Raw genomic sequence first — 20,019 nt, 5'->3', positions numbered from 1 at the left:
CGAATAAAATTGTCTTCCATGAACATGGTTTTAACAATGAGTCTGACTGTGGAGGCCAGTTCTGGATCCACACGTCCTTCCAAAGTGGGGACATTGGTTTCCGAGTGGGAGTTGATCACGGTGTGGATTTGCCAAGCATACCTTTCTCTCAGCACGTTTCTCCTTGTGTCCTGTGTTCGAGTGTCTTCAAAGCCCATGACACCTTTGGTAAAGGCTGTTCTCCAACTAGAGCACTCACAGGTCAGAGTTTCCCAGTTGTCAGTGTTCATACTACATTTTTTTAAAAATTGCCTTGAGAGAGTCTTTAAACCTCGTTTGTTGACCACCAGCATTACACTTTCCATTTTTAAGTTCAGAATAGAGTAGTTGCTTTGGAAGACGATCATCAGGCATCCGCACAACATGACCAGTCCATCGAAGTTGATGCTGAAGAATCATTGCTTCGACACTGGTGATCTTTGCTTCTTCTAGTACACTGACATTGGTTTGCCTGTCTTCCCAAGTGATGTGTAAAAATTTTCAGAGACACCGTTGATGGAATCTTTTGAGGAATGTGAGATGGCGTTTATAAGTGGTCCATGTTTCACAAGCATACAGTAAGGTTGTTAGTACAATAGCTTTGTAAACAAGCATTTTGGTTTCCCTGCGAACGTGCTGGTCCTCAAACACTCTGCACTTCAATCGGGAGAAAGCCGCACTCGCACCATGCTCAAGACACTAGCCTGGTAGACCTTCACCTTGGTATCGGACCTTAGCTTCACAGGGGCCTGGTACCTGAAGCCAGCACATCCTTGGGGATTCTGCTGAGGAGATTTCACCCCTCCCATATCCAAGAATCTGCTGATGTTCTCTGCTGATTCTCCAGAGAGGAGGGGGCGATTTCTGCTCTCTACTTATTTCGCTCCAGCCTCACATCAAAGAGAGAGAGAGACTGAGTGTTAGAGAGAGATCGTGTGTATAGATAAGGTTGCTGCTAAGAGCAGCTGCAGACACTCAGTGCAGTTCAGCATTTTCGCTTAGACCTCATTTAGCTCTGTACATAGTTGTGTATTATAGTTGTAGATAGAATAAAAGAAGATATTCTACAGAGCTGCTCTCCGAGTCGTTTATGCTCTGCTATACTCTGCTATACTCTGCTGTGCGACGACTGTCTTCTTGTTGGAGTGAATCCGGTGCTCACTAAGCTGTGAGTCCACAGCACTTTGACCTGTTCCTGTGCAGAAGGTGGTCTCTGAAAGTGCTACCCAGCTCGCCTAGCCCAGTCGGGGCTGAAGTGTATGAGTCCAGTTGGTGGCACTGGCTCAAGGGCGATGCTGACATCTGCCATCTTCCATTTTGTGGCCATGACCACATACAACATTAAAAAAAGAAAAAAGCATTAGATTAGGGAAAGTACACTTTGCCAAATTGCATGCAAAACCGTGTGTATTAGGAGAAATTCACACTAAAATGCTGGTAGGTTTTTATGAGGACTTTTTTTTTAAGTGCAAATTGGTGCGGAAATGGGAAGAGCTGGTTTGAAAAAAGGGAAACCTTAATTGACACACAAACACACAAACGTATAGTAAGCCATCTCTGCTGAGTGGGGCCTGGGACTTCTGCCCCAGAGTCCTGCCCTGAGAGCACAGCTGATTCAAATATGCTGATGGCCACAGCCTTAAGTCATACAGTCTGGGGGGTGGGATGTCATCATCTCCTGCTCAACTGGCTCTTGCTGTTTTCCACAGCAGGGGTCAGACAGCCACTCGCCCGCAGGTCAGATCGTCAGGGAGCCCTGCAGACGCTTTGCTCTCTCTTGGGAAGCATTCGGCTCGATGCTCTCGATTGAATTATTCAGAACCTTTGGCCCAGGGTGTCCATTTTAGCTGCGCCTCTGTTTATCTGCTTGGGGTTTAATGTCTCTCTCTCCCCCCCCCCCCTCCATATTAGTGCTTTCTGAGCTTCTCGTGGCTGTGATCAAAACAGCTGGAATAATAAAAATTCAAAATGTGTTGGGTTTCTTTTCTTCTTTATTACTGTAACTCACTCTACATGGGGCTGCCCTTGAGACTGACCCAGAAACTCTAGCGGGTGCAGAATGCTTCTTGTCCCCCACAACAAACACTCTGTGAGGTGAGTGAGGCTGAGAGACTTCAGAGAAGTGTGACTGGCCCAAGGTCACCCAGCAGCTGCATGTGGAGGAGCGGGGAAGCGAACCAGGTTCACCAGATTACAAGTCCACCGCTCTTAATCACTATACCACACTGGCCCTCAGGAGGCTGAGGGAACACTCCACAAGGGAGAGTGTTCCAAAAAGGATGAGAGGCTGCCAGCTCTTCAGGCAAGGGGTGAGAAGACTGGGCTCCTGAGTCCCACAGAGGAGCCGCAGAAAGGATGCCGTCGCTCAGGACTGAAAAAGGTCCAAAACTTTTGCCGCTTCCATTGTTCTGCCTCATGCCAGAGGACAAAGACCATTTGAGGAGGGCTTCCATAGATGCTCGAGGGTGCGTCTAGATCTGCGTAGGAGCAGGCGGTTTTTCAGATACAGTGGTACCTTGGGCTAAGAACGGAATTCGTTCCAGAGGTCCGTTCTTAACCTGAAACTGTTCTTAACCTGAGGTACCACTTTAGCTATTGGGGCCTCCCGCTGCCGCCACGCAATTTCTGTTCTCATCCTGAAGCAAAGTTCTTAACCCGAGGTACTATTTCTGGGTTAGAGGAGTCTGTAACCTGAAGCGTCTGTAACCCCAGGTACAGAGGTATCTGAAGGCGTCTGTCCTCCGATCGTGCCCCACTTCATCCTTTGGTGGGCTGTTCTGCACCTGACTGTCTTGAAATGTGTAGCTGAACTAGGTGACAGCGCGGAGTCTGCGAAGGAAGCCTGTAGGCTGAATAGGGAGCAAAAGGTTTGCCCAGGCAGCATCCGTTATCAACGACGCCATTTCAGGAGGGCTTCGGCGGGGGCCGGGGGGGGGGAATAGCACTTCCGCAGCCCCCCAACCTCATGTTAGACCACCATGTGATGTTTCCGCAGGGCCACGTGTCTTCTCAGCTGGCTGGCTGATTCCATACACTGAGTGCCTGTTGTTATAAACAGTGAAACGGGCCTCTTTCGAGTCGCTAGGCGTGCCAAAGGCATAAATCCTGAGAGAGAGAGAGAGAGAGAGAGAGAGAGAGAGGCATAAATCCTTCACGGGGGGGAGGCGGGCGGGGGCTACGTGATCTGCATTGGTAACATTGCTGGGGTTGTAATGAGATTTTGAAAAGCAACCCAAAGTAGCGGTTCCTTTGGAGAAGGACTGCAAAAAGGTTTTGTGTCCGATAGCTGGCTTTTCCGGTAGGAAAAGGACCTCAGCAGCAGAGAGGAGCAGCTCCCCGGCTCCTTGTATTGCAGGCGGTATTCAATCTCCTATTGGTGAATTCAGGCCACGCAATTAAAGTGGATTTGGCGCTCTCGTGCAACAAACCCACTCCCCTCCTCCCCGAAGGAAATCTGACTTTTTTGCTGCAAAGGAAGAGGTGGGGAAAGGCACCCAAACTGTGGCATAACCGTTTTATTGACTTAGCTTTATTTAAGCGGACGTTTCCCCGAGGGGTTTAGCAGTCAATCCCTTTTCCCAGGGAACTCTGGGAATTGTTAGGTCTCCGAGGTGAACAGTGTGTGGAGGGGAAGTACCCTAACAGCTCTCAGCCCCCTTAACAAACTACCCTTCCCAGGATGCTGTGGGGGAAGCTGTGTCTGTTTGAAGTGGTGTGGTGCTGTTTTCAATGTATAGTACAGATGGAGACCAATGCTTCTCGCTCGCCTTGAGGGAAAGAAGCAAGGAATGCGTCGTGCGTAGAAAGAAATCTCTGAAGGTGAGCGGTGGAAATGCAGCCTACACCCAGTGGCGTAGCGTGGGTTGTCAGCACCCGGGGCAAGGCAAGTAATTTGCGCCCCCTAACCCTTGGATTTTGTGCCCCCTAACCCATGGAGCCCGCCCCTCCGATGTTGCGCCCGTTGCGGCCGGCCCCCCCTGCACCCCCCACGCTACGCCACTGCCTACACCTGTTGCTCCGCCCACTTGTTAACTCTGGCCCCGCCCACTACTCGCATGTGGCCTGTGGAAGGTTCCGGAAGGGGGACATCAGACCGATAAAAAATTTGCACCCCTGCTTTAAAGAGTTGCTGAGGATTTGGAGACCCTTTGCCTTTTAGCTTAATCCGTTCGGAATCCAGAAATTTCGGGCGCTTGGTCAAATGCCCTGGGTTCATCTAGGGGCAGGGGTGGAAGGGGGATGGAGAATTAACTGCCTCGCTCTTCTGCATTTGTTCCGGGGGCCGCAATTCTCCCGTTACGGGGTGCCTGCGGCCCCAACATGATTTGGCTGAGCCAGAGGCTGCTGTTGTTGACGCTCGCTTTCGCTGACGTCTTGCCTGCCTCGCCCCGGAGGCTCGGAGCCAAGTCAATTAGGCCTGCTAATCCCAAATCCCTGGAGCTTTGGATCACAAGAGCAAGCAGTCATTGAATCTGGCACACAAGCTCTGTGAAGCTGAAGGCCCTCATTTCCAACCTGCCGAAGCTCCTCTATCCAGCTTCAAGGGGTAACGGGATTAAAGGGGCTATTCTTAACCATCGTCTTTCGGCCCTGAGTTCGATTTCTGAAACTTACACACTCTGCAGTTTCCTCTGATGTCAGACAGCTTACCTGGACCCCATCAGAACCAGGCTGAGCCACACCCACATCTAGTTAGTTTCAGCCTTCGACGCCTCAGGGAGCGCTTCTTTTTCCTGCCAAGGAACCGCCTTCATAATGCTCCAGGGTCTTCTTAGATGTGGGCACCTCCCGGCAGCCTGTTTATTCAGCATCCATCATAATTTACTTGTGCAGTGGTTACACTACGTAAATCCCTGTGTATACTGTTTTAGACCAGAGTATTTAAAAGACTGGACGCGGGTGGCGCTGTGGGTTAAACCACAGAGCCTAGGGCTTGCCGATCAGAAGGTCGGCGGTTCGAATCCCTGCGATGGGGTGAGCTCCTGTTGCTCGGTCCCTGCTCCTGCCTACCTTGCAGTTCAAAAGTACGCAGTGCAAGTAGATAAATAGGTACCGCTCCTGTGGGTAGGTAAACGGCGTTTCTGTGTGCTGCTCTGGTTCGCCAGAAGCGGCTTAGTCCTGCTCATTGCAGGGGGTTGGACTAGATGACCCTTGGTTACTTTCCAGCTCTTAAAATTCTATGATTCTATTATTCAAGGGCCTTCTTGATAGAAACACTCTGGGTGGCTTCAAGAGGATGGCTGAACACTTACTTGTTACTTCTGAGTTATTTACTTCTTCCTACCTATTTGCCGGTGAACACGCATAGGATTTCACTTTTAAAATTTTAACAAAAACAAGCTAACTTAAAAAGGGAGCAGGCTGTTTTTGAAGCAGAGCCTTCACCATTACGAAGAAAACTCTGAGGAAATGGGAGTTTCCAAGGAAGCCTGAGGTTCTTGCCACCGTTTGAAAAGCACTGTCCTCCTCAATTTCTGCCTTTCCAGCCTCTTCTAAGCCCGGATGTTAAATTAATGTTAATCACATGAAGAAGGCTGCTCATTAGTGGGGTGGAAAACTTTAAAAGGGACCCTCTGCCTAGCCCAGTCAGGCAGTGCAAGAGCCAGAGGGAGAGGATAAGGCCAAAGATGAAGGTCGTGTTTTTGGTCACCTGCTCAACCCTCCTTCTCCTTCCATCAGGTAAGTGGAAGTTAATCCTATACCCAATCCTATACCCTCTTACTTCTGAGTAGCAGTAGGGGAGGAATTCGACTCCGTTCATATTTAAAGGTGGCTCCACCTTAATCCACACTTCCCAAAACAATTTGTAAACCAAATCAAAGCCACCCTTCAAAATTTGGACCTTTCTGAATTTTGCAATGCACTTTTCCAGCACAGTAATATGTTCAAAAATGCACATTATCCGGGGGGGGGTGAGGTGGGGGGATTTGCTTTTAAATGCATATATTTGTGAAAATAGCATGCAAAGATGCATCATGTTAGGAAAAGGGACCCGTGAAAATGTGTACGTTGGGCAAAAAAAAGCATACACGTATGCGTACATTAGGATAAATTTGTTCTGAGATGCTGATGGATTTTCATGGAAATCACAAAGCGACATCGAGACCTGGGGAACTTAAAGCCTGGAAGGATGAGAAATGGGGGATAAACCGAAAAGGAGAGGTTTGCCCTTCCCTGATTCCCAGCAAACAAGTGTGGGATTGTACTGTGAGCAACTAATTTGGAGCAGAGGGCCAGGTACACCCTGGGATTTTAGGATAGATGAATGCAAATATAAAGAAAATACTTGGGAATGCATTCCTGCCAACATACGGATGGATTGATGTTTCAGGCTGACTTGAGTTGAAAAAGAATTATTCTCTTTACGCTTGGCTAGCTGATAACTTTTGTGATGGTTCCCTGATTGCTTCACTGAATGTTCATGTGTTGTGGGTTGTATATGATTTCTGTTGTCTACTGGTTTCGCTCTTAGGTTTGCTGTAACCCAGTGTATAAGTGTACGTGCACAAGTTTTTATTGATTCTTTGCCTGGTTTGTTTGTTTTTTTAAAATATGGAAAGTCTTGATAAACTGTTCACTAAAAAAAAAAGTTTTATTTTATTTTATACTGGTTCAGCTCCCATGGCTGAACCGTTAGCAGGAGCCTGACAGGCAGAAATGTACAGTGGTACCTCAGGTTACATACGCTTCAGGTTACATACGCTTCAGGTTACAGACTCCACTAACCCAGAAATGGTACCTCGGGTTAAGAACTTTGCTTCAGGATGAGAACAGAAATCGTGCTCCGGAGGCGCGGCAGCAGCAGGAGGCCCCATTAGCTAAAGTGGTGCTTCAGGTTAAGAACAGTTTCAGGTTAAGTACGGACCTCTGGAACGAATTAAGTACATAACCTGAGGTACCACTGTAGTCAGTAAAGTTTTCCCAGACATGAAGCTAAAGGGATGGGATAAGTTTAAAGGAGCAGAGCTGGAACAGAGTGGAAAATTGGGAAGCCTAGCAGAGAGATATATGTGGGAATGAAGAATGCCTGATCAGCATTTGGGATCACGGAGGGCTGTGCTTGAAACTGTGCACCTCCTCAGCCATAAGGCCAGCACAGTGCAAAAATAGCAACGCTTTGTACACGATGCCGTCAACATGCAGGGGCTTTACGCTCTAAGAAAGAGGGCAGATTCCTGCCCCAAGGAGCTCACAATCAAGTTGGCACAAGGGAGGCCATAACAGGAGGAAAGGGGCAGAGCCATAGCTCAGAGAATGAAATTCTGCCTTTCAAGCAGAAGGCCAAACCCTCCAAGTGTCCCGATTTTCTAGGGACAGCCCTGGATTTACAGAAGCCGCCCTGGTTTCTGATTTTATCCTGGAATGTCCCGCTTTTCCTTAGGACGGCCTGATTTTCATCAGAGAAATGTTGGAGGATATGGAGTTATGTGACCCGCTGAGCCAAGGAAATAAGTACAGTGGTACCTCGGGTTACATGCGCTTCAGGTTACATACACTTCAGGTTACACACTCCGCTAACCCAGAAATAGTACCTCAGGTTAAGAACTTTGCTTCAGGATGAGAACAGAAATTGTGCTCCCATGGCGCGGCAGCAGCAGGAGGCCCCATTAGCTAAAGTGGTGCTTCAGGTTAAGAACAGTTTCAGGTTAAGAACGGACCTCCGGAACGAATTAAGTACTTAACCCGAGGTACCACTGTAATGGAATAGGATGTCCCTATTTTCATCAGGGAATTGTTGGAGAGTATGGTAGGTCCCAAATTCTGTCCTCAAAGGGAGACTACAGCGTGAAACAGATGAATTGCAATTCATCAAGAAGTTCTGAATGAAAATAATTGGGTGTTTATCCAATGCAGGATGTCTGTTTCCATCACCACTGCTTTGTGAATGATGATTGCGTTTGCGTTTTAAATGCAATTCTCACAGTCTGCTTTCCTGCATTTCCTTTTCCTTCCAGCCTCACTCCTACCCATTCTCTCTCTCTTTCTCTCTTTGCACTCATGTGTATGCAATACATACCTGTCAATTTAGGAATAACATTCCACACAGCTGATGAAGTGGACCCCAATGCACGCCACAATAAATGCGATCGTACTCAAGATGCCACAAGATAATTGGGCAGCTCCCTCAGCAATGCACTGCAGGGCCAAGGGGGCCTTGGCCGGGATTGTTTGCCTGAGAATTTAATTTTTTATTTTTTTTAATAATATTCTTTATTGCGTTTCTTTTCATAGTTTTGTACATTTCAAATTATACAGAAAAGACCAAATGCAAGAAACATTTTTTTGGTTTTTCTTTAACATTGGACTTCCCCACACCTTCCAAAGCTGCGTTCTTTGTAATAACATTATCAGCAATTTGTTACCTTATTTCAAACCTTGTTACAACTTTCAATTATTATGTCTCCACATTCAATATGTTGTATCTCACTTTTGATACCTTTAAAATAAACATAATATGTTTGGTTCACTTGTCTTCTTTTCTCATTTGTAACTTATTTTACCATTTGCTTAATCATATTTGCTAAAGCATAACATTTTCAATAACATGCACTATCTTAAGATTCATACAACTTATAATATTTTTGCAGATAGTCTTTAAATTTTTTCCAATCACCCTCAACTGATTCTTCATCCAAATCTCGGATTCTGCCGGTCATTTCAGCTAATTCCATGTAGTCCATCAACTGCGTCTGCCATTCCTCCAACGTGGGTAAATCTTGTGTCTTCCAGTTCTTTGCGATGAGAATTCTTGCTGCTGTGGTAGCATACATAAACAACGTTCTATCTTTCTTTGACACTTTCTGGTCCACCATGCCCAGCAGGAAGGCCTCTGGTTTCTTAGGGAAGGTATACCTAAATACCTTTTTCAGTTCATTGTAAATCATTTCCCAGAAGGCCTTCACTTTTGGGCAGGTCCACCAGAGATGGAAAAATGTCCCTTCTGCCTCCTTACATTTCCAACATTTATTATCAGACAGATGATATATCTTAGCTAGCTTGACTGGGGTCATGTACCACCGGTATATCATTTTCATAATATTTTCTTTCAGGGCACTACATGCCGTGAATTTTATTCCGGTGTTCCATAACCTTTCCCAGTCTTCAAACATAATGTTATGCCCCACATCCTGTGCCCATTTTATCATGGCAGATTTAACTGTCTCCTCCTGTGTGTTCCACTTAAGCAGCAAGTTATACATTCTCGATAGTATCTTAGTTTTTGGTTCTAATAGTTCTGTTTCCAATTTCGATTTTTCCACCTGGAAACCAACTTTTTTATCCATCTTAAACACCTCTTGAATTTGAGCATAATGTAGCCAGTCTCGCACCTTATTTTTTAGTTTGTCTTGGCTCTGCAGCTTCCAATTGTCTCCAATTTTTTCAATTATTTCCCAATATTTCGGCCATTTGGCCTCCATATTGGGCCTTTTTCGAGCCTTGGCCTCCATCGGTGATAACCACCTCGGGGTTTTACTCTCTAGTAAGTCTTTGTATTTCATCCAGACTGCAAAAATTGCTTTTCTCACAATATGGTTTTTGAACAATTTATGAGCTTTAACCTTGTCATACCATAAGTATGCATGCCAACCAAAAGCATTGTCAAAACCTTCCAGATCTAGGACATCCGTGTTTTCTAACAAAAACCAATCTTTCAACCAGCAGAAGGCTGCAGATTCGTAATATAACCTCAAGTCCGGCAGGGCAAACCCCCCTCTTTCTTTTGAGTCAGTTAGTATTTTAAACTTTATTCGGGGCTTTTTGCCCTGCCAGACAAACTTAGATATATCCTTCTGCCATTTTCCAAAGCATTCCACTCTGTCCACGATCTGTAGGGTTTGGAATAAAAATAACATTTTCGGCAATACATTCATTTTTATAGCTGCAATTCTTCCCAACAAGGAAAGTTTCAATCTTGACCAAATCTCTAAGTCCCTTTTAATTTCCAACCAACATTTTTCATAATTGTCTTTAAATAAATTCAAGTTTTTGGAAGACAAATAAATCCCTAGGTATTTCACCTTTTTAACCACACTTAATTCTGTTTCTCTCTGGAACCCCTCTGTTTCTGTAGATGTCAAATTTTTGGTCAAAACCTTAGTTTTTTGTTTGTTCAACTTAAATCCCGCAACCCGACCAAACTCTGCTATAAGTTCTAGCACTCTTTTTGTACTGGGTTCTGGCTCCTGTAGTGTCAGAACTAAGTCATCTGCAAAAGCTTTCAATTTGTATTGTTTCACTCCGACCTCTATCCCTTGTACCAACCGGTCCTCCCTAATCATGTTCAGCAACACCTCCAGGACTGATATAAATAAAAGAGGGGATAGAGGGCACCCTTGTCGTGTTCCTTTTTCAATTTTAAATTCTTCTGTCACCACATTATTAACTATCAGTTTAGCTTTTTGCTCTGAGTAAATTGCCTCTATTCCATTCTCAAACCCCCGTCCCACTCCCATCCCTTCCAAATTTTTTTTCATAAACATCCAAGAAATGTTGTCAAAGGCCTTCTCCGCATCAATAAAAATTAACACTGCTCTTGTATTAAGGTTAGTTTGCAAGAGTTCCAAAATGTCAATAATGTTTCTAGTGTTTTCATATAAATGTCTGCCAGGGAGAAAGCCTGCTTGGTCCTTGTGAATTACTTCATTTAGGACCTTTTTAAGTCTACTTGCCAAAATGTCTGCAAATATTTTGTAATCCACATTCAGGAGTGAGATGGGACGGTAGTTCTTAAGCTGGGTCTTTTCAGATTCAGTCTTAGGAATCAATGTGATGAAAGCTTCCTTCCACGTTTCTGGTGCCCTCTTCCCATCCATAATCTGGTTGCATACCTCCAACAAAGGTTGTATCAAGTAGTCCTTCAGAGTCTTATAATATTTGGAGGTAAGCCCATCCGGGCCTGGAGATTTGCCTAGCTGCATACTTTGAATGGCACCTTGTTTGCCTGAGAATTTAAGGGTGTCTCCTATACATGTATAAGGGACACGGGTGGCGCTGTGGGTTAAACCACAGAGCCTAGGACTTGCCGATCAGAAGGTCGGCGGTTCGAATCCCCGCAAAAGGGTGAGCTCCCATTGTTCGGTCCCTGCTCCTGCCAACCTAGCAGTTCGAAAGCACCTCAAAATGCAAGTAGATAAATAGGTACTGCTCTGGCGGGAAGGTAAACAGCATTTCCGTGCGCCGCTCTGGTTCGCCAGAAGCAGCTTAGTCATGCTGGCCACATGCTGTACGCTGGCTCCCTCAGCCAATAAAGCGAGATGAGCGCCGCAACCCCAGAGTCGGCCACTACAGGACCTAATGGTCAGGGGTCCCTTTACCTTTACCTATACACGTCCTTCTTGTTTGCCTATGAAATGTGAGCTGGGGGTATAGGATTTCAGCTGATGCACTTTCTCTCAGTGCCACAGCATCATTCCGATGGGAAAAGCAGCACAGTCTTAATTTCTCTCTCTTACATGCAACTATTCAAGGCGCTGACCTATAATCTGCCAATCCTCTGCATGGAAAAGGAAAAGTCACATGCAGAATTAAGAGGGGGAAGGACTTTGGGAGAAGGAAGAAAGGATTTGGGGTCCCTACCCAGGACACCCCAAAGTTGAAGGCTGCTATGCTGTGATCCTTCTGCAATAAGGCTCTTTTCATTGAGCTATCGAAGTAAGATGTTCTGGAATAAAGCAACAGCTGTTCAGCATAATAAGGGAGTTCCTTTACAGCGAGAAGCATCTGGCAGAGCTGGAGGAGGTCTGCTTGCCCACGGGGAAATAATCATATCCTGAGATTAATGGGATTTGGAGGAATATGTTTCCCCCTTGTGGAAGTAAGGAGGACTATCAGCAGCTGTGTTGTGGTAACCCAATAACTGCTGTCATGAATAGTCGAACTATGCTCGAGTTGCATGCATTTAATTGAATCATCATAAACTGTGCCACGTGGGTCAATATCCAAACCCAATATTTTATTCAAGTTGGCACCCCTGAAAAAGTGGGTTCTTATAGATATCTCTATTAAATTTTCTGTTTTACAATTTAGAATATCCACTTAAACATCCTTAAAATATCTATGACTTCCCTTCTTCTCTTTCCATGGTTCATTTTGCATATCATAAATCCCTGCACATTTTACAAAAACTAAACCATTCAGTATTCCATTATTGCATCCATCAAAACTTATTTGCACTGTTGGTTTTATCTTAATGCTGCCAACATTTTCAGGTGTACACAATCCCCCCCCCTATATTCAATAAACATTTTCCAATCTTCTCTAAACGTATGTTCTTCTTGTTCTCTAATTCTTTATGTTAAGTCTGCAAGCTGCTCATATTCCGTCAGCTTAAGTTGCCATTCTTTAGTTGGGACCTCACTCGTTTTCCATTTTGGGGCTCACAAAACATGGGCCACAGTAGTAGCATATAACCTTACGCTAACTTTTGCCTGACTGAGACGGATGAGAGCTGTAGTCCAAAATACATGGAAGCTCAAACTCATGACCCTGACATTAAGAGGCTCATGCTCAACCGACTGAGCTATCCCTGTTTCATTGAATTGTGAAATTGCTTTGTGATACAGTGGTACCTTGGGTTAAGAACTTAATTCGTTCTGGAGGTCCGTTCTTAACCTGAAACTGTTCTTAACCTGAGGTAGCTAATGGGGCCTCCCGCTGCCGCCACACAATTTCTGTTCTCTTCCTGAGGTAAAATTCTTAACCCAAGGTACTATTTCTGGGTTAGTGGAGTCTGTAACCTGAAGCGTCTGTAACACAAGGTACCACTGTACTTCATAAGAAGCAGTTCATAAATGAAACAAGTTTTTTAGTATTATTGGCTACCATTTTTTCTATGCCTGGAATATTTGGCCTCCGGATACTGTTGGACTCCAATTCCCATCAGCCCCAGGCAGCTTGGGCAATGGGCAGGAGTGACAGGAGTTGTAGTCCAACAGCTGCAGGAGGCAAGAAGTTGCCCATCCCTGGTCCGCACCATTGTGCCAACTAAGAGCTATGATTTTCAGCACTTTGTGCCTTAAGGCCACCTTTGTTCTTTGCCTTCAGGATCCGCCTTGCGGTGCTACACCTGCCTGTTCCCTACCATCTCCCCGCTGGACTGCCTGAAGTTCCCCACACCATGCGGCCCGTCTCAGAGATGCCTCACGTCCATCATCAGAGGGCACAGAGGTTCTGCTGCCAGATTTCTAGCGATCGCTTTTGCCAATAGTTTTGACGTTTTGATCCTGCTTTTGTCAAGGCCAGAGGAATAAAGCCTGGGAACGCGGGAGGAAAAGAGGAGGGAATGTTTTCAGAGACGGACAGGGAGCAGCCCTGAACTTCTGAAGCTACCGCTCCCTCTAGTAGCAAACTCAAAATATTTAGTGCTAATAGAAATGGGGGACAAAAACAGGCCCAGTAAGAAACAAAGGGGAAAGCACCAACATGCTCTGGGGGAACCTGGATTTTATTTTGCTTTATTATTTCTTAGATTTATGTACCTTTGTAGGAAGTGGTTTGTTCACTGGGCTTGTCCATTACGCCCAGGATCCAGAACGCCTTGGTACTGGGACGTTTTGGCTCCTGAATGCCGCAAACCCGGAAGTGAGTGTTCCGGTTTGCAAACGTTCTTTGGAACCCAAACGTCCGACGGGGCTTCTGATTGGCTGAAGGAGTTTCCTGCAGCCAATCAGAAGCCATGCTTTGGTTTTCAAACGTTTTGGAAGTTGGACGGACTTCCAGAACGGATTCCGTTCGACTTCCAAGGTACGACTGTAATGGACTTCTGAGTGTCAGCTGGGAAGAGGAAAAGAGCAGAGTGAATGCTGTCCTTCATCTTCTCCCCTATTCGTTTATAATATTGCAATGGAGAGTGTGGCCGGCTAGCACCCTGAACTCAGGTTTCAGGGTGAAGCTACACTGCCGCATTTTATTACAGATCCCACTTCTCTTAGGTTCCAAAGCCAGCTTCTCTGTTGTTTACGCTAAAAGCAGATTCAGCCCTTTCTTTTAGTCACAGCATAGAAAGGAGGGTTTTCAGTTTGCCAACTTCAAAAAACATAAAACAAGTCTATCAAACATGACCCAACTTTTCTTGTTTGGGTGTATCTCCCATCAGTGTAGTGGCTGGGTTGCTGGGCCAGGGCCTGGGAGTCAAGGGTTCAAATGCCCATTCAGCCAATGAAGCTGGCTGGGGGAACGGGGGCCAGTCGCTCTCTCTCAGCCTCCGCTACCTCACAGGGTTTTTGAGAGGATGAAATGGGAAAGGGGGAGAACTCTGTACACCACCTTTAACTCCCTGCAGGAAAGTTGGGTTATAAATGCAATACTGTTAATATGTAAACAGTGTTTCTGTGCGCTCTGGCTTCCGTCATAGTGTCCCGTTGCGCCAGAAGTGGTTCAGACCTGCTGGCCACATGACCCAGAAAGCTGTCTGTGGACAAACGCTGGCTCCCTCGGCCTGAAAGCAAGATGAGTGCTTCAACCCCATGGTTGCCTTTGACTGGACTTAACTGTCCAGGGATCCTTTACCTTTTTTTTACTGTTAATAACAATTCCTGTTTGCAGTTGGTATACTCCTGCTACTCCAAACAAGGGGAAGCAGCACCCAAAGTTATCATGGGGGAGGGACAGGGGGCAGCTTCCTTTCCCTCACTTTTAATGAGCTGGAAACCCCCCTAATCTTCTGTTCACCCTCATCCCTGATCTCTTTTCCTTAGGTGCCCTGGAACTGGTTATCTATGAGAAGACCTGTGGAGATTCTTCGATGTGTGGGGCCCACGGCACCCGATCCATGCTGGGAACCAATTTCACCTTTTATTCTTCCTGCTGCGACACTGACCTGTGCAACTCAGCTGCCAGGGGGCCGAGCCTTTTCTGGGGGCAAGCCGCACTGATCCCCCTGTCAATCATCCTGGTCAACCTCCAATGAGAGCCAGCCCCCAAAGCTGCCATGCCCCAGGGTGTGAGACAACTCAGGACCAGTCACCTCATACCGCTGCTTTCTCTCGGCCTCCAATAACCAAAATGCTCTGGAAGAAGTCTAAATAACAACTTTCCTGGTTTCACGTCGCTTTTCTCATCTCTTTCTTTGGGTTATCTTCTTAACTGCAATTTGTGCACGGAAATTTATTTTAAACCCCACCTCCCCACAATGTACGCACAACTGTATCCAGCTATCTGATGCTGCAGTTGGCTTTGCATTAGAAAGAAGGGGGGGATTGGTAGCATGGTAGAAACAGAGGGACACAAGCCTCTCCTCTTTCTTTGCCTTTTCTATGCTTTCAAAATTCAGAGTGTAAGCTGCTTGGGGCAGAGTCCTGTTTGTTTGTTGAAGCCTTCCTTACCACATTATTTGGATTATAATTCCCATGGGAGTTGAATGATAGAATTGTAGAATCCAACCCCCTACAAGGGAAGAATCTCAACTAAAGCATCCAAACCGCTTTGATGTTGTCGTCCCCTTACAATCAAGTGGTGTATAAGCTTTATGGAATAAATAAAATGAATGAAAATAAATGAAATGAAATGAGTACGTCTAGCTACATCCGGAGGGCAGAAGGCTGGGAAAAGGTGGTACTCTGTATGCACTGCGTACCACGGGTACGTAACAGCAACAACCACCTTGAACTGTGGAATTTCCAACAAGATTTGGGAGACGGTGACCTGGTTTCCTACCCCCACCAATTAGCAAGGGGAAGGAATCCTTCAGAAAGTGAGCTAAACCTTTAAAAAAAAACCATTGGAAGTTTTCGAGGGCACTTTGTTAAGGATTATTTAGTTATAGAATGCCCTGACTAAAAAGTGGGGTTTGCTGTTTTAATGTTATTTTAGGCATCATCTAGCTAGGGGGCAGGGACGCGGGTGGCGCTGTGGGTTAAACCACAGAGCCTAGGACTTGCCGATCAGAAGGTCGGTGGTTTGAATCCCCACGACGGGGTGAGCTCCTGTTGTTCGGTCCCTGCTCCTGCCAACCTAGCAGTTCAAAAGCACACCACTGCAAGTAGATAAATAGGTGCCGTTCTGGCGGGAAGGTAAACAGCATTTCCGTGCGCTGCTCTGGTTCGCCAGAAGCAGCTTAGTCATGCTGGCCACATGACCCGGAAGCTGTACGCCGGCTCCCTCGGCCAATAAAGCGAGATGAGCGCCACAACCCAGAGTCGGCCACGACTGGACCTAATGGTCAGGGGTCCCTTTACCTTTAGCTAGGGGGCATTATTCCCAATGCCACACAGCACGTGGCTTCGAACAGCCAAGGAAAGATTGGCGCAAGAGAATGACAAAAGTGACTCCTAAAGGCAAACTCAAGGAGCCCCCGTTTCATCATAACACCCACCCACCCAGGGACCATTCTCCCCATGTCCCCTGTGGGGGGTGTCGCCTAACAACTCTCACCACCCCTAAAAAGCAACAGCTCCCAGGATTCTTTGGGAGAAGCCGCGACTGTTTAAAGTGGTACAATCCTGGTTTAAATGTGTAGTGCAGCCCAGTTGGGCATCTAACACTAATAATCATGTGGCAGTTAGTGGCTGGTGTTACACTGATAAAATCTGAGATACCGCTGATGTTTCTAGTCACCTGACCAGAAGCAGCCAACCAGAGTTCTTTCAGCCACCAGCAGCAGGACCAATTGGTGGGGTCCCTCAAAACTCATGGAAAGACCTCAGCATTCTAACCCAGTCAGTCTTCTTAGTTAGCCAATCAGAACATTTCACCGCCGCTCCTCAAATACTTAATAAGATTCCTATGGTATCACCCTCAAATGTCTCCATTTTGCATAACTACCCAATTAAGATTCCTCAATGCTACAGAAGCAGCCAAATATTTCAGTAGCCATTCACTGGTTCCCCACTATTTTCAGGAGGAGGCAGGGAAAGCACGCGGGTTTAATATTTTTACAAATGTGTACTTTTATTTTATTCTTGTTCTTACTGAAATTCAAATCATGTCCCCCCCCCCCAGAAAATAAGTCATTCTCCCTCCTTCCTCCCCCCCCCCCCCGCCAAACGTAAGTACATACATAAAAATACCCTTCAACGGGCCCAACCCAAGACCCCAATATCCCTGCCACGGAAACCCTACGTCCCTTTTTCCAACTCTCAGAAGTTTGTTATTTCAAAGCTTTGGCAACCAGCTCATAAGCTAGCTCAATCTCTTCGTCGTCTGGGCAGGTGCTGGCAAACTCCTCACGGGCGTAAGCATTCTTGAGATAGCGGTGGATGCCTTGGAATGCCTCAGGGATGGTAAAGTTGCGGTACTTCTTGCACACCACCTGTTGAGACAGAGAGATCAAACATCATTTCGGCAACATGGCGTATGAATCAGGCGCGCATGCGTTCTGAGATTCCACACAAGAAGGAATTTGGTAATAGGTGCAGAACTTAGAAGACAGTAAAATCAAAGCATTCTGCCTGCTTGCGGACGTCCGCCTGCTTGTGTGATTCAAAACAGGACAGATTAACATCTCACACAATACACAATACAGTGGGACCTCGGGTTACATACGCTTCAGGTTACAGACTCCGTTAACCCAGAAATAGTACCTCGGGTTAAGTACTTTGCTTCAGGACGAGAACAGAAATCGTGCTCCGGCGGCACAGTAGCAGGAGGAGGCCCCATTAGCTAAAGTGGTGCTTCAGGTTAAGAACAGTTTCAGGTTAAGAACGGACCTCTGGAATGAATTAAGTACTTAACCCGAGGTACCACTGTACCCCTGTCCAAGCATTCTTGTTGCCGTGTTTAATAACATAGAAGGGACACAGCTAATGAGATTGGCTGCACTCCACATTTAAACCTGTATCATACCACTGTAAAAAGTCATATCTTCCCCCAAGGAATCCTGGGAACTGCTGTTTGTTAAGGGTGCCGACAGTCATAATAATATATAACAATAATTTATTATTTATACCCTGCCCATCTGGCTGGGCTTCCCCAGCCACTCTGGGCGGCTTCCAACAAAATATTAAAATGCCATAATACATCAAACATTAAAAGCTTCCCTAAACAGGGCTGCCTTCAGATGTCTTCTAAAAGTCTGGTAGCTGTTTCTCTCTTTGACATCTGGTGGGAGGGCGTTCCACAGGGCTGGTGCCACTACCGAGAAGGCCCTCTGCCTGGTTCCCTGTAACTTGGCTTCTGGTAGCGAGGGAACCGCCAGAAGGCCCTCAGCGCTGGACCTCAGTGTCCGGGCAGAACGATGGGGGTGGAGACGCTCCTTCAGGTATACTGGACCGAGTCATGAAACAATCCCTGTTCCCCTCACAGAGCTACAGTTCCCAGAGCAGTTTTTAACAATCAATGCCTCTGGGAACTGTAGCTCTGCTAAGATAATAAGGGTCTGCCTACAACACTTAGCAACCATAACAAACTGCTTTGAATGTGTAGTGCAGCTGGGGCCATTGTGGATGAAGATAATTTTTCTTTTCCCACTGTAGCTCGATTTCAAGAAAGACTAATGATTCAATTAAGCTCAAACCTCACCCAACAGCTTTCCACGCTTATATTTTGATAAGTTACCATATTTTTCACTCTATAAGACACACTTTTCCCTCCTAAAAAGTAAGGGGAAATGTGTGTGCGCGCGTCTTATGGAGCGAATGCGCAGCTGCGCAGCTATTGCACAGCAATCCCTCTTGCTGTTCTGGCTTCAGGGATAGCCGCGTGAAGCCTCTTCAACAACATTTGATTCAAAATATTTTTTTTCTTGTTTTCCTCCTCTAAAAACTAGGTGCGTCGTAGAGCGAAAAATACGGTATTTAGATCTTGAAGTAGCCATCTACCCAGGTACTTAACAGGAGAATCTTTCCACAGAGATGCCTATCTTTTTGCCCTTTTGTCCTTAGAAGAATGATTTAAATTAAAACCCAATCCCACGCGAGATCTGGCCAGGTTAACTTTATAACCTGAGTCTTGGGGAATCTAAAGTCCCAATTGAACTTGCTCCACTGGGGAAAGCCCTCTTAACTCCCAGATGACATCCAACCTGCCTTAGGGGAGTAGGGGGTGGAGTGGGGCTGGAGGAGGAGCAAAAGAAGAGGTTTTCACCTTGACGATGTGAAGCTTGGGCAGAAGATTGCAGTCGGCCAACGTGAGCTCATCCCCATCGAGGAATTTGCGGCGGGACTGACCCTCGTCCTCGGCACTATTCTCGTCCACCTCCTCCGGTAGCGGCGTTGTCAAATAAACATCCAGCACCTTCAACGCTTTCAGCAAACCTTTCTCGAGATCTAAGAAATACGGGGGGACGGGCAGGGGGAGAGGGGGGAGGAATGAATGGAACCATTGAAAAGCCAAGGAGTGACGAGGGGAAACATCAGGAAGGGTTCAAGTAGCATCTAAGCTGGAAAGGGAGCCACTGGGATTTGAGGCAAGAGGGAGAGGCAGAGGGAGCCAATGGCATCCAAGAAAAAGAGAATGACAGAGCCAATGAGATTAAGGAATTAAGGCACCATCTGCATTTCAGGCAGTGTCATACCACTTTAAATGGTCATGATCCCCCCCAAGGAATTATGGGAGGTGTAGTTTGTTAAGGGTGCCTAGAGCCACCCTATTCCCCTCACAGGTCTACAATTCCCAGATTGGTTTAACGATTGACCTCTCTTTTCAAGGAATTTTGGGAATCATAGCACTGAAGGAGAAAAAGGGTCTCAGCACCTTTTTCTTTGGAAGGGGGAGGTGGGAAGTCGTTGAATGTATGGGTATAATGCAGGGTGGATTTGATTTAAATCAAATCAATTTAAATCACAATTTAAATCAGTAGACAGTAAAACTTGATTTAAATCTTTTTTTTTACAGAAAGACATTATTGCTGGTACAATCTTAATATTTACAACCAGATGAAGGTTTCATTTTTGGAATAATAAATTTTCAGATTAGTTTTTACAGTTATATCAAAAATTACTGATTTGGTTATTAGAAATGCATAGACAGGTCATTATGAAATTATTGCGAGGTTTAATAAGTTAACTGTTTATATTTGGACAACTTTTCTGCTGTGCTTTATTGGTAGGGGGAAAATAATCATTT

At 45.9% G+C, this 20,019-nt stretch overlaps 2 protein-coding genes across 2 annotated transcripts in view; one reads left to right on the top strand and one right to left on the bottom strand.

Annotated features, from left to right (window-relative positions):
• Window positions 1-5,200: 5,200 nt before the first annotated feature.
• LY6G6C (lymphocyte antigen 6 family member G6C) lies at window positions 5,201-15,518 on the top strand. Its single transcript, XM_028719867.2, has 3 exons — window positions 5,201-5,697; window positions 13,063-13,185; window positions 14,715-15,518. The coding sequence occupies exons 1-3, from the start codon at window positions 5,646-5,648 to the stop codon at window positions 14,924-14,926; spliced, it is 387 nt and encodes a 128-aa protein (XP_028575700.2). The 5' UTR covers window positions 5,201-5,645; the 3' UTR covers window positions 14,927-15,518.
• Window positions 15,519-16,879: 1,361 nt separating this feature from the next.
• Window positions 16,880-20,019, bottom strand: part of CLIC1 (chloride intracellular channel 1) — a 35,089-nt gene continuing 31,949 nt past the window's right edge. Inside the window, exons 5-6 of the mRNA XM_028719847.2 lie at window positions 19,039-19,220; window positions 16,880-17,266 (exon numbers count right to left, since the gene is read on the bottom strand). Coding sequence (XP_028575680.1) covers window positions 17,105-17,266; window positions 19,039-19,220 — 344 coding nt within the window. The 3' untranslated portion in view covers window positions 16,880-17,104. The remainder of the gene's footprint in view (window positions 17,267-19,038; window positions 19,221-20,019) is intronic.

Source organism: Podarcis muralis, chromosome 2, assembly GCF_964188315.1.
Source record: "Podarcis muralis chromosome 2, rPodMur119.hap1.1, whole genome shotgun sequence".
Taxonomy (NCBI): domain Eukaryota; kingdom Metazoa; phylum Chordata; class Lepidosauria; order Squamata; family Lacertidae; genus Podarcis; species Podarcis muralis.
The sequence above is the reverse complement of the archived record's forward strand: the minus strand, read 5'-3'. Positions and strand labels throughout refer to the sequence as shown.

Excerpts from the sequence above, each read along its gene's own strand:
- LY6G6C (XM_028719867.2), top strand. The coding sequence starts at position 5,646 with ATGAAGGTCGTGTTTTTGGTCACCTGCTCAACCCTCCTTCTCCTTCCA. Across the intron at positions 5,698-13,062 it reads CCTCCTTCTCCTTCCATCAG|GATCCGCCTTGCGGTGCTAC; the intron begins GTAAGTGGAAGT and ends CTTTGCCTTCAG. Across the intron at positions 13,186-14,714 it reads CATCATCAGAGGGCACAGAG|GTGCCCTGGAACTGGTTATC; the intron begins GTTCTGCTGCCA and ends TCTTTTCCTTAG.